Source organism: Dermochelys coriacea, chromosome 1 (genome assembly GCF_009764565.3).
Source record: "Dermochelys coriacea isolate rDerCor1 chromosome 1, rDerCor1.pri.v4, whole genome shotgun sequence".
NCBI classification, from domain to species: Eukaryota; Metazoa; Chordata; order Testudines; family Dermochelyidae; genus Dermochelys; species Dermochelys coriacea.
In genome coordinates, this window is record NC_050068.2 from 265465466 (window position 1) to 265480168 (window position 14703).

The 14703-nt window shown below is 42.6% G+C and overlaps 1 protein-coding gene across 1 annotated transcript in view; it reads right to left on the reverse strand.

The window, feature by feature from the left end:
- Positions 1 to 1427: 1427 nt before the first annotated feature.
- Positions 1428 to 14703, reverse strand: part of LOC119858058 (solute carrier family 23 member 2-like) — a 63254-nt gene continuing 49978 nt past the window's right edge. The window contains exons 6-10 of the mRNA XM_038407964.2: positions 10319 to 10439; positions 8877 to 9033; positions 8363 to 8616; positions 3456 to 3620; positions 1428 to 1603 (exon numbers count right to left, since the gene is read on the reverse strand). Of these exons, the coding sequence (XP_038263892.2) occupies positions 1448 to 1603; positions 3456 to 3620; positions 8363 to 8616; positions 8877 to 9033; positions 10319 to 10439 (853 nt within the window). The 3' untranslated portion in view covers positions 1428 to 1447. The remainder of the gene's footprint in view (positions 1604 to 3455; positions 3621 to 8362; positions 8617 to 8876; positions 9034 to 10318; positions 10440 to 14703) is intronic.

Here is a 14703-nt window from a genome sequence, read left to right on the forward strand (position 1 = left end):
TGATTACAGTGTGGATCTATCACATGCAATGCATGTTGACTACAATTAAAATAATCCCTTTTAAAACTAGCCTGAGTGCACATTTGCTCTCCCCTCTCCTCATGTCCCCAGCTCCCCACTTAAGCTTGCTCAAAACAAAAGCCTTTCTGTTATCAGTAGACATTACAGCCTATCTTGCCAGGGCTTTGCACACAGTAGGTATTTCTCTTAACATGTCCCACCATTTTCAGTGTAAACCCCTCGTGGGGGTGTGTTACAGGTCCCCCTTTGTGCTGGTGCACAGAGAATATGAGTTGTCACAGCCTCCTAGCTGTGAAGGTTTGACTTTTTAGCTCAACCTGTAGGTCCATGGTGTGTCAGGCAACTCTGGAGGTCCCTGATGTGTCAGGCAAGATGGCAGCCATGATCACACCATCCCCAGCTCTGCCTCAAATGACTGTTGACATTTTAAATGCCAACAGCAACCAGGGCCCTGTCTACACAAGCACTCTCACTGTTATTGACACCAGTGGAGCTTAATAGTTGGTAATTATGGTGGGAGACGGTAGGAAGCAGAGCGTTAGACCGCCATAGCTGATCATACCCGGAATCGTGTTATCAAGGATAAATGCCAGGAATCCACCCACAAACATGCCAGTAGTGAGGAGCACTTGGATCATTTGGTCAAGCTGGAGAATTCCTAAAAGAAAAATAAAACTGCAGTAAGGGACCCAAAGACATATTTGACCAACAACAGAACCAATGACAACCTGCCACAAGTCACTCACTCGCCAAGGAGAGACATGCAGCTCAAAAGCAGAAAGTACCATGCTCCTCCTTCCAAACCAGGGCATGAGATTTTGCTATTTTACAATTTAAAATAGCTTCATCCTGCTGATAGTTTCATGTGTATGTTTTTATTCCATGTTACTAATTTATATAATGGCCAGAGCATACAAGGTGACTTACTAATTCATAAAACGACACTTGTAAGATCTTTGGGGCAGACACATTAACTGCAACTATGTGTGGTACTAACCGTTCAAGGACAAGAAAGTGACTAGAGTCACCCTGTTGTAATTAGCAGGAGGTTCTGGCCCTTTGTTTTTCCAAAGGCAGTATTTTACTGCAGGTAGATAGCCACAAGGATGCTCCAAAGACAGAGATTCCAATCAGAATTCAGACATGATAAGAAGCCAATTCTTCCTCTAATTGCTTCTCATACTGGAACATTCCAAAATGAATGGGAGCCATGGATTTCTTGCATTGCAAAGTCTATATTTGTTAACATGTATTCATTTAGCAGCGAGAGACTGCTACATCTTAAAGATTCCTTATAATGAAAATGCTACAGCAGCACGTCCAAAAGGTAGGAGTGCCAGCCACTAGGCAACTTTCATGGGTTTAACCCCTAACATTCGTAGGCAGAATTTCAGGTGACGTTTCTGTATCTGTATTGACTTCAGTTTCATACTTGGGAGGATGGTCCCAATAAATGAGGATGCTCATTGTTACCTGTTTCTAGCACTTGAGAATTTTTGTTTACCCAGTTGGGAATTGCCAGACCCGCATATATAGAAAATCCAAAGATAAACAGGTTTCTTGAGGAGTTCATGTCCACATACTGTACAGAGAGATTACATGTGTTAATACATACTGCTCAAAATGATCAAAATCTATAAACTGCTTGAACCTGCTGATGAATCTTTGTACCTGCACACACATATGCAGTGATAGTTACTAGGGGCAGAATTTCATACGCTATTGCAGAAACAGCTGTTTAAAGTAGAATTGAAATTAACAAATGTATACAGAAATACACTGATATACACAGAGCCATATCAGCAGCTGGCATTCCTTAGTACAGAATCAGAACTGTAGGGCTGGAAGAAACCTTGGGAGTCCAGCTCCCTGCACTGAAGCCGGACCAAGTAAACCTAGACCATCCCTGACAGGCGTTTGTCTAGCCTGTTAAAACCTCCAGTGATGGGGATTTCATAACCTCCTTTGGTAACCTATTCCAGTGCTTAACTACCCTTACAGTTAGAAAATTTTTCCTAATATCTAACCTGAATGTCCCTTGCAGCAGATTAAATCTATTACTTCCTGTCCTCCCTTCAGTGGATATGGAGAACAATATCACTGTCCTCTTTATAACAGCCCTTAATGTATTTGAAGGTTGTTATCAGGGCCTCCCTCAATCTTTGTTCCTCAAGACTAAAGATGTCCAGTTTTGTTTTGGTTTTTTTTTATAAAGTCTTTCCTCATAGGTCATGTTTTCTAAACCTTTTATCATTTTTGTTGCTCTCCTCTAGACTCTCTCCAGTTTGTCCACATCTTTCCTAAAGTGTGGCACCCAGAACTGGACACAGTGCTCCAGCTAAGGCCTCACCTGTGCTGAGTAGAGCAGGGCCGTTATCTCCCTTGTCTTATGTACAACCCTCCTGTTACTACAGTGCAGAATGATGATAGACTTTTTAGCAACTACACCACATTGTTGCCTCATATTCAATTTGTGATCCACTGTAACCCCCAGATTGTTTTCAGCAGGACTACCACTTAGCCAGTTATTCCTCATTTTGTAGCTGTCCATTTGATTTTTCCTTCCTAAGTTAAGTACTTTGCATTTGTTTTTATTTAATTTCATCTTGTTGATTTCTGACCAATTCTCCAATTTGTGTAGGTTGTTTTGAATTCTAATCATATCCTCCAAAGAGCTTGCAACCCCGCTGAGCTTGGTGTCACCTGCAAATTTTATAAGCACGCTCTCCATTCCATTGTCCAAGTCATTAATGAAAATACTAACTAGTATTGGATCCAGGATTGACCGCTGTAGGAAGCCAGCTAGATACATCCTCCCAGGTCAACAGCGAACCATTGATAGCTTTTGTTTGAGTAACCGTCGTTCAAGTGGTGGTGCACCCACTTTATAATAGTTTCATCTAGAGCACATTTCCCTAGTTCACTTATGAGAATGTCATGTGGGACCAAACCAAAAGTCTTACTAGCATCAGGATATACGATTCCAGTGGAACTAATGGAATTAACCAGAAAAAAAAAAAAAGATCACAACAGCAGCAATCCAGGCCTCCCTCCTGCCTACACCAATGTGCTTCAAATCAACCCATCAGGAAAGACTGCCTCTGGGGTGACAGTAGAGATCACCAGGTGGTATAACCATGCCACGGTAACTTTGACATCACTGGCCTATTAGCAGTGCTGCAGTCCCATGATAAGTTAACCAGGGGACTCAGTTTCTGGTGACCCCACTACAGTTGAGCCTTCTTCTGATCCATTCATTGGCCTCTTGGATGAAATTGCCAACATGACTGCTAACTAGTATGAATTACAGCAGTGGTTTTTGTGATGAGGCACTTGTCTCAGTAAACAACTGCACTGAACAGGAACTGACTGCCAACCAAAATTCTCTCTCGAGAGTATTTGGTCTTGTAAATTAAATCCTTTGAGGCCATTACCTGCAAATTGGAAACTCCCACAGCAGTGATGATTCCAAACATCACAAGGAGCAGTCCTCCAATCAGGGGTGTTGGTATGCTGGCGAACACAGCGCCGATCTTCCCAAACATGCCTATCACAAGCAACACGCAGCCACCAGCAATGATTACTGTTCTACTTCCTACCTGTGTCAAAGGGGACAGCACAGAATCACTATTTAGAATATACAGAACTTGAGAATGGAAGGCTGTAGAGATTGCACAGTCTTACCATGTCCAGATTTACAAATTAGATTACATTGTTCAATATCAGGTCAAATTCCAGTACTCAAACAACAGCCTGAGAGGTTTTTACTGTCATAGCAACCTCACAGGATCTGGTTGGTACACAAACTGCACAGTGATTGCAGATTTCTAAAGAATACTGTTTAATTAACACATAACCTGGACTGAGAACAATCATTGATTTACCTTGCTGCATGAGATCTTTCTCATTATCTACATTGTCTTCAGCTTAACTATCAATGCTATAAGAAAAGGAGTACTCGTGGCATCTTAGAGACTAACAAATTTATTTGAGCATAAGCTTTCGTGAGCTACAGCTCACTTCATCGGATGCATTCAGTGGAAAATATAGTGGGGAGATGATTTATATACACAGAGATCATGAAACAATGGGTGTTATCATATACACAGTAAGGAGAGTGATCACTTAAGATGAGCTATTACCAGCAGGAGTGGGGGGGGAGGAGGAAGAAAACCCTTTGTATCGTAGAGCTTGGCTGTAGACAACAGATTGTGTGGTGTGATCTGGGTGAAAGCTGGAGGCATGTAGGTAGGACTAGCGGTCAGTAGGTTTCTGGTATAGGGTGGTGTTTATGTGACCATCGCTTATTAGCACCGTAGTGTCCAGGAAGTGGATCTCTTGTGTGGACTGGTCCAGGCTGAGGTTGATGGTGGGATGGAAATTGTTGAAATCACGGTAGAATTCCTCAAGGGCTATAGCCAAGCTCTACGATACAACCGCATTTGCTCCAACCCCTCAGACAGAGACAAACACCTACAAGATCTCTATCAAGCATTCTTAAAACTACAATACGAACCTGCTGAAGTGAAGAAACAGATTGGCAGCTCCAGAGAGTACCCAGAAGTCACCTACTACAGGACAGGCCCAACAAAGAAAATAACAGAACACCACTAGCCATCACCTTCAGCCCCCACTAAAACCTCTCCAACCCCTCCTGAAGGACGACCCATCACTCTCACAGATCTTGGGAGACAGGCCTGTCCTTACTTACAGACAGCCCCCCAACCTGAAGCAAATACTCACCAGCAACCACACACCACACAACAGAACCACTAACCCAGGAACCTATACTTGCAACAAAGCCCGTTGCCAACTCTGTCCACATATCTATTCAGGGGACACCATCATAGGGCCTCATCACATCAGCCACACTATCAGAGGCTCGTTCACCTGCGCATCTACCAATGTGATATATGCCATCATGTGCCAGCAATGCCCTTCTGCCATGTACATTGGTCAAACTGGACAGTCTCTACGTAAAAGAAGAAATGGACACAAATCAGATGTCAAGAATTATAACATTCAAAAACCAGTCGGAGAACACTTCAATCTCTCTGGTCACTTGATTACAGACCTAAGAGTGGCTATTCTTCAACAAAAAAACTTCAAAAACAGATTCCAGCGAGAGACTGCTGAATTGATTTGCAAACTGGATACAATTAACTTATGCTTGAATAGAGACTGGGAATGGATGGGTCATTACACAAAGTAAAACTATTTCCCCATGTTATTCCTCCCCCCACCCCCCACTGTTCCTTAGACGTCTTGTCAACTGCTGGAAATGGCCCACCTTGATTATCACCACAAAAGGTTTTCTTCCTCCCCACTATATTTTCCACTGAATGCATCCGATGAAGTGAGCTGTAGCTCATGAAAGCTTATGCTCAAATAAATTTGTTAGTCTCTAAGGTGCCACAAGTACTCCTTTTCTTTTTGTGAATACAGACTAACACGGCTACTACTCTGAAACATATCAGTGCTATAATGAAGTAATGACTAATTGCCTTATGTGAATGAATGCAACTAGTTTACCTGTGTATGCATAGGAAATAGGAGATGAGCTTCAAAGAAAAGATCTGCATTGTCTATTCTTTTCTCAGGGGAAGGCCCTGTTTTGACAATTTCTGCGAGGAGTTTTGTCAGCCTGCTTAGAAGAGCTATAAAGGAAAGCTTTGGGCCTGATCCTTTCACCTGCAGTCTGCTTAAACTTTTAACAGGGAAAGTCATAAGACAGAGATCGTCCCAATTATTATTTGGAATAGCCTGGAAAATGCATGGAAGGACTAACAGACTGTACACCTGGGTTGCTTATTGGTCTATAACCCTTTAAATTGATTCCAGAAAGACTTTTACAAATCAGTAGCCTCACCATTTCGCCGATGACACAGACCTATGGACTGTACATGTATATTGATCTTTTAACCATTTACAACTCTCTTCTTTCTTTTTCCTTTTATTATTAAACCTTTAGTTTTTATTTACTAAAAGACTGGCATCAGCATGATTATTGGGTAAGATCTGAGACTCATATTGACCTGGGGCTAAGTGTCCGGTCCTTTGGGATCGGTAAACCTCACATATGGTGAATCAGGTATTCAGTAACCCTTCACTATATTCCTTAGCTGTCTAGGTGGGAACCAAGGGCTGGGATGCCTAAAGGGGACTGTGTTTGCCCTCTTGTTACCCAGTGTGGTACTGCAGAAGCTGTATTGCTACTAGCTTGGTCAATCCAAGTATAGAATAATCTACCACTTTTAGGAACTGCCTGCCCTATTTCTTGCAGTCTGCCCTGAGTGAGGCACTCAGTATGGCCCATCCACACACCCCGGTCAAACTACAATTATCGGGAACCTAATATTTTTAATATACTCCAGTGACAAATTATACTGACACCGAGGTCAACAATCTACTTCACTGGTGCCATGGGCTGGAGATCTTGATTCCAAAGCTTGTAGTTAACAGTCTGTTTCAATCGCGTCAGGGAAAGAAAAGGAAGCCCAATTATCTTGCTTAAGTTCATATTTTAATGGGGTGAAATATATCTAGTTTACTGTTTGTTTGTAAGGTGATTCTGAAGTCTTCATCAAGACTCTGAAATCCTATTTATGCTTTGTTAGAAGTTATGGCTTGACATTGATGTCTTGTTTCTATATTTATTACTGAAAGATATTTCCTGTGAAATGATAAACAAATAAAAACCAAAATTCAAAATATACTTTAAGGGCCAGCTCCAACTCCCACAGAAGTCAATAGAGCTTTTCTACTGACTTCATAAAGATTTGGATCAGGCTTGAAATTAAACTGGTCCCCAAATTTGTGGAGCTGACTAAACTTACAAGAAATGGGTCCCAAAGGAAATTTCTGTCCTAACTCAGAAGGACTGATGTTACTGCACTGAAACTAGATCATGCTTATGAAGAGAGGGAAAGTGGGCTACTTGATAATATTGAGTGCATTTTCAAATATGTTCATATCCCATATATATGAAGTATGCACAAATCACACATTTAATGAATCATTTAGCCAATGCATAGGAAACATCACTGCATTGACCAGCTAGTAACCGTGTACACTGGATTACAGAGCAGACTGCCTTCCATGCATGTGCCCACATACCAGCTATGCTGAAAACAACCAGCAGTTGGTATCTGTGGAAATGAGGATTCTTCATGGGGTTTATAAAATACAGTGAAATAAACTAGTTTGTGACTGCCAACTTCTGCCTCCACTTCCCCTATGCAGCTCTCCTGACAACATTACATAATTTGTTCATGAATGATTTAAGTGTGGTCACCACAGCCAAAGCTTTCTGATTGGCTGTCAGATGTATCAATCCCATAAAGTTGTGAATAACTCAGAGCTGACCGTTAAAGTGAAATTTATACACACAAATGAATTTAAGAATGCAGTGTAGTTGTAGCTGTGTCAGTCCCGGCACATGAGAGATGAGCTAGGTGAGTAATTGGACCAATTTCTGTTAGTGAGAGAGAGAAACTTTCTTTCTAGTCACACAGAGCTCTTCTTCAGGTTAGGGAAACATACTCCTAGCATCACAACTAAATGCAAGGTGACACTTGGAGTACTTTTCCCTGACCTGAAGAAAAGCTCTGTGTGAGCTTGAAAGCTTGTCTCTCTCACCAGCAGAAGTTGGTCCAATAAAAGATATTACCTCACCCACCTTGTCACTCTATAAGAATGGGAGTAAAACAATTCAGAAAATAGTGCAAGTTCAAAATGATTAAAAATGCTTAACCTTATGGTTTGACATTTGTAGTTATCAAGAAGTATGCCACCTTTAATATCCCTGTCATTGCTTACTTCTAAGCATCATGGAACATGAGCAGCTTTTAAAGACTATATATTTCTTATTTCCACTTTTTCCACAATATTTTTGTTGAATTTGGCTCTCAGAGAAGGTCCGAGCTTGCCAGCCTCACAGCATGAAGGCCTCTCGTTATCCCCAGAAGGGGTGCAGAGCAGATAATCACCATGTATGCGTCTCATGTATCACCCCAACAACATGCCTCCCCCAAACTAGAGCAACCCCCCGCCTCTAGGAATGGAACGATAGTTCAGGTCACGTGGCCCATTTGAGCCTTAATCTCCCTGAGAGCCAATTAGAAATGAATGTGGTAATGTTTTTTGTGATGAGGACATTTGTACTTGAGATGGACTGAGATCACTTCATAGACCCAGCACTAAGACATGTTGTAAATGTGTGTAATATATTTATAAAAACCACAAGTATAAGCAGTCTTTGAAAACTATTGCACTTTTCCGTACTGGTGACCTAACCCAGCACTCCATTGCTGTGGGCTGGTGGCACTGCAGTCAACCTTACCCGGGTGATTCCCAGCGCGCCAACATTCTCACTGTAAGAAGTGGTGCCATTCCCTGTTCCCCACGCCCCAGCCAGAAGACAGCCAATTCCCTCAATTCCAATTCCACGGTTGATAGCATGCTTCGGAGGGGGTGGGGCACCAGACAGTCGGGCGCAGGCATAGTAATCGCCTACTGACTCCACCATAGAGGAAATCACTCCAGCAACGATACCAAATATCCCAGCCAAACTGATTGTTGGAACTCCCCACTGGCCTGCAAATTTAAAAAAAAAAAGAGTGAGTCAGATAACTTGGGCTAGTTTTGCTGTAAAATCCATTTGAGTAAATCACTAATGACTTCTCTAAGTGTTGGCCTGTGCTTCTAGGCCAGCCCCACCTGAGCTTTACCATTTGGGTTCCTCAGTGTCCTTATTTTCCACTGTCATTCAAGATCATTAAAAGCAAAAAGCATACACACAAAACAACAATGAGAAAGAACATCAAATAATTCACAACATGCTACTAAAACTATACCTGGGTACGGAAACCGGAACCAGGGTGCTTGGGAGAGAACGTCTCCTTTGATGTCAGTCCGAGCCAGATAGCCATAAACTGCCGGGTCCGAGGGGAAGGCATTGGTAACAGTGAGTGCAAAACATATCAGCCAAGTAATGGCGAGGCCAAGAAGAACCTAGACAGCCACATAAAGTGTATTCTGATTAATGGCCATCCTCATTTCCATGATAGAAGTATTCTGCCTCCTGGAGCACAGACAAACAAAGCCCCATTGCATTCTGAAAGCATATTCTCTTTTTTGTTCCCCCACTTGCTTGTTCATTCAATAAGATGAAGGTGAAATGGCAGAGTCTCCCCCCGTGCAGTTTTTTGTCTGGTTTAGAAGCTTAACTGAAACAGTGGCTCTCAACCTTTTCAGACTACTGTACCCCTTTCAGGAGTCTGATTTGTATTGAGTATCCCCAAGTTTTACCTCACTTAAAAACTACTTGCTTACAAAATCAGAGATAAAAATACAAAAAAGTGTCACAGCCACACTATTACTGAAAAATTGCTTACTTTCTCATTTTTACCATCAAATTATAAAATAAATCAATTGGAATATAAATATTGTACTTACATTTCAAGTGTATAGCATATAGAGCACTATAAACAAATCATTGTCTATATGAAATTTTAGTTTGTACTGATTTAGCTAGTGCTTTTTATGTAGCCTGTTGTAAAATTAGGTAAATGTATAGATGAGTTGATGTACGCCCTGGAAGACCTCCGTGTACCCCCAGGAGTACATTAACCCCAGGTTGAGAACCACTGCACTGGAGAATCCAATTTTCCCTGTTATCCAGAAAGTTTTGTTGGAAGCAGCTGTGAATACTGACAAGCGATTACTAGCCAGGTTTACCATCATCACCTTGTAACAGACTCTCAGAATCCTTAACTACACTGCAGTGCATTATGTCATTACTCAGACTTGGTAAAAACATCAGTCTTGTGAGCACAGTCATGGCAATGAACTGCTGCTGACTATTGTTTTAGAAAGAAATAGAAGTGCCCTTGGTTTGTGGTACACACCAACTGGGTTCAGTTACTCGTAAGGGCCAGTGTCCACAGTATGGTGACCAAATATCTCGAGTCAAGAAGTAGGAAGCACCTATTTTCACTATGCATGCGCACTTACAAGGCCAGGATAAAAACACCTACGCTTTGGGGAACTTCTACCACAAAAATGAGTTTCTAACAGACTAAACCAAATGCAAAACATAGTAGGAGTCAAATAGTAGGAGTCAAACTGTGAAGCTCTTTCTCCCATTGGGGAGCAGTTACTCAGCCAAGCAATCTCACCGACTCCAGTGGAAGTGAATGGGAGGAGGATTATTTGGGCGTCTAAACTGAACATGATTTAGTCCTGTTCTAGTAAAAGTGGATCAACTGGTCACCCAAATCCAAAAATGATAACTCACGGGGAAGATCTGGAAGAGGTAGACCTTAGAGAAGTGGCACTTCCTGGATCCTTGGTACGATGGCAGTGGCACAGGCACATTTTTCAGGTACTGAGAGAACAGAACTATGAAGAAAATGGCCCTGGAATGAGACCAAAAAAAAAAAAAAAAAAAAAAGATCTGGGCAAAAGAACAACTGCCTCGTTTGCTTCACCACACTCAGAGGACCCGACTTTCAGAAGTTCTGAGCATCTTCAGCTCCAACTGATTTCAAAGCGCCTCTGACAATAAGGCTCTAAGCGCATGTCTTCACTAGAGCTCAAACGGTGTCAATTCCAGCTCAAGACGACACTGAGCCATTTGAGCTAGCGCACTAAAAACGGACGTGTAGTGCTGCAGTGGTGGGAGCAGTGGCAGAGGCTAGCTGCCTAGGATCTCAGACGGGATCATACATGAGGTGGCTAGCCCCTCCCACTGCTGTACCACCATGACTTCACTTCTATTTTTGGCATGGATATGTCCCTTTGAGATGTAATTTACATCATCCACCCCTAGTTTAGACATTCCCTTAGTGTCACGGGAAGACGCAAACCAAAGTTGAGGTTGAAACAAGCCTTCGGTTATATTTTAAATATAGTTTTGTCAAGGGTTTTGTTTTCAATTCTGATTTTTTTGCCTCAAAAACCAGCTAAACATAATTACATACAATGAACTACTGAGTATGATATCTGCCAGAAGCTTAAATGTGATGTTAAATAGAATAGAGGCAGAATAGAGAGATCAGTTATGTCCAGGCAGGTTGTATAGGAAACTATTCTTGGGCCCCAGTATTGTCATCAGAAGGAAAGGACATTTGTTTCATAATTTAAAGTTTATTCAATGTCCATTTTTTTTTAAATGGCAAAGTGAACCCATATGGAAAGGAGAAAAAGATCAGTTGAGAGATAAATCTCAGGTTTTCAATTTCCCACAACAGGCAGGTAAGGCCCAGTTCTGATATCACATCCAGATGGTCCAATAATACCTGTGCAAGTTCTTGTTTTGAAAGAAACACAAGAACGAAAAACAAGTGTCCGTATGTTCTACCCAGTTCTCGTTTTTCTTCAGAGAGTGATTTTAGTTTGATTTCCAATTTTTAGGTCTATATTTGTGATTACTGCCCATTTATAGCTGTTTCCTACAGTGTGATCTGTACTGCTGGATTTATGTAGCTAATTCTCCACTGGGGCATACAACCTTGCAGGCCATAACTTCCCCAATTAGATGAGAATGAACAAACAAAAATATTTATCAAACAGATGCTGAGCCGATGGGATATACTGGTAGACAAATGAAGACATTCTATTACTGTGTGTTAGTTAAACCTTTGAAGAGCCATGCAGTTTTTTATACCCAAATTTAATGTATGTAAAATTAAGGGATTATTCCAAATAGGAATCAGTGGGGAGTTGATAACAGAACCTGGCCCCAGCACTAGCACCTGCTGCAGTTGAATTATTGAGGTACTATTAGGACCTGCAGTTGTGATGCAGCAGCATCAAATGGCCTGGGAAGGGAACAGCCAAAGGGACAGTAGTAGCTCAAGCTGTGGCAGGGGCTCAGATGATGGTGGAAGGAGAGGCAGTTGAGACATGCTGTTGGTAAAGGAGAAAAATCTAGCTGTGAGTTAGCAGATGAACTGGAGTTTAGGAGGAGGTGAGGTGATAAAATAAAAACAGGAGAATAGAAATTGGGGACTTGGAAATGAGATGGAAAAGTAGGAGAGGTTTCAAGTCAGTAGAAGCTGAAAAAATTTGAATAGGGTAAGCGAGCAGACACTATTAGAAATGGGAAGTAGTGAGAAATAAAATCTACAGCCGTACTGGAGAGAGCAACTCAAGGGAAAGAACTGATTTGGACACAAATCAGACGTCAAGAATTATAACATTGAAAAACCAGTTGGAGAACACTTCAATCTCTCTGGTCACTCGATTACAGACCTAAGAGTGGCTATCCTTCAACAAAAAAGCTTCAAAAACAGACTCCAGCGAGAGACTGCTGAATTGGAATTAATTTGCAAACTGGACACAATTAATTTAGGCTTGAATAGAGACTGGGCATGGATGAGTCATTACACAAAGTAAAACTATTTCCCCATGTTATTTCTCCCCCCAACCCCACCCCCCACTGTTCCTCAGATATTCTTGTTAACTGCTGGAATTAGCCTACCTTGCTTGTCACCATGAAAGGTTTTCCTCCTTCCCCCACCCCCTGCTGCTGGTGATGGCTTATCTTAAGTGATCACTCTCCTTACAGTGTGTATGATAAACCCATTGTTTCATGTTCTGTGTGTGTGTATATAAATCTACCCTCTGTTTTTTCCACCAAATGCATCCGATGAAGTGAGCTGTAGCTCACAAAAGCTTATGCTCTAATAAATTGGTTAATCTCTAAGGTGCCACAAGTACTCCTTTTCTTTTTGCGAATACAGACTAACACGGCTGCTACTCTGAAACCTCTCTTATGGAAAAACTCAGTGAAGAGAAGGATGGCCCCAGGAACATCGAATCTAAGGAGCATTTCTAGCCAAAGAGAGACAAAGGATAGGACAGCAAGAGTGGAGCTGGACTTAGAACCAAGGAGAGGAAAAGTTAATATACTGTGTAATTTTGGCAAAGAATCAAGTAAATTTCTTCATTCTTGGTAAAAACAATGCATTTGGTGTTAACTGCACAAAGGAAGAGTAGTGTGTACAAGCTTGCAAAGGTTAATGTGTTGGTAACATCTAGTTTATTAATATAAGTAGTCAGTACTCAGTAATATTCTATGTTATTTATGCTTCTGCTACAATCTTTGTGTTTTCCCTTATAAAGTTCTAAAAATTTAAAACTCTGTCGTTTGTCTTGGTTTGCCTCTGCCTCTCCACACAGTTGGCATAGCCTAGTTTAGCCTGGGTCACTGCAATAAATGTAATAATGTTCTAAGCACTATGAAGTGCATGGATATAATGAGACGAAGAGGTTTTCTAAGAGACAAAACGTATAGATAAAACATTCAAGATAAGGAAAGATATTTAAAGCACTAACAGGAATGGCTATACTTGTTACTATATAAAAATATGCCACGACACAGTCAGACCATTGAATAACTGGTTGTCATGGAGTCACCGGGCGATGCTCTGGAACGACTCCATATGAAGCCAGTCAGGACTCTGGGGGAGCCTCCTCTCTCTGAGCAGACTGTCTCCAGGGCAAGAAGCTTACACAGCTTCGACATTCCTGGGTCTGACCTCAGAGCATTCAGCATCCCATTCCACACCGGGCGCTTCCCACAGCGAGTCCACACCAGCGGGGCTCCTGGGGAAGCCAGAGGGCCCTGCACCCCACCTCCGCAGTCACATGTGATTCTTGGCTAGCCAGTAAAACAGAGGGTTTATTAGATGACAGGAAAATGAGCTTGTAGGTACAGAGAACAGGAGCCCTCAGTCCGGTCCATCTTGGGGGGCAGGGAGGCCAGAGCCCCATCTGGGCCTCCCTCCATTTCCCCAGCCAGCTCCAAACTGAAACTCTCCCGCCCCTCCTCTTGCCTTTGTCTCTTTTCCAGGTCAAGAGGCCACCTGATCTCTTTGTTCTCCAACACCTTCAGTTGGCACCATTGTAGAGGAGGGGCCCAGGCCATCAGTTGCCAAGAGACAGGGTGTCGGTCATTCTCTGTGCAGACACCATCACACTGAGCCTCTAGGGCTCTGCAACAATCACATACCCTTATCCCACCACCTAGATACTTAAGAAATGCCTAAGGAAAACTGAGGCACCCACAAAGTATTCAGAGAAAACATTAAGAACATTCCCACTTCATCACATCTCTCCCCCCTTCGAGACCAAACTGAGTGGGGTCACTTTAGCCAGTGACCTGGGGAAGTTCAAACCCACCAACTTCCCATGGATGCCCCAGCATCTTTCCCATTCCTTGGCGGGAGTTTCACCAGGCCCTTCTAGTTTCATACCCTCCCTTAGGTCGGGTGTGCTCGACTGGCACTCAGAGGCCGCATTTTGGGAAGGTTTATGCGGCCCGTGCCCTTTTGCCACCCCAAAACCCCTGGGGTTCAAACTGGGATCAGGTGTTCTCCTAGAGCTCCAGTCTGGAGGGCTGTGAGTCGGGCTCTCTTGGTTAAGAGCCCCCATCTTGACCTTGGCCACTCTCTGACCAGGTGTCTCTGTCACCAGCATCTCAGCATCAGCCCTTTCATTTGATGCAGCCACATTGGGGCAGAGTGGTCAGTATACACATAAAGCGCCACCCAAATAGAAACAGCTGCAGCTTTTTAAGGGCCTGCACCATGGCCAGGCATTTCTTCTCTATGGCCACATAGTTCTGCTCCCAGGGCAGCAGCTTTTTGCTCAGGTACCCAATGAGGTGTCTCTCCC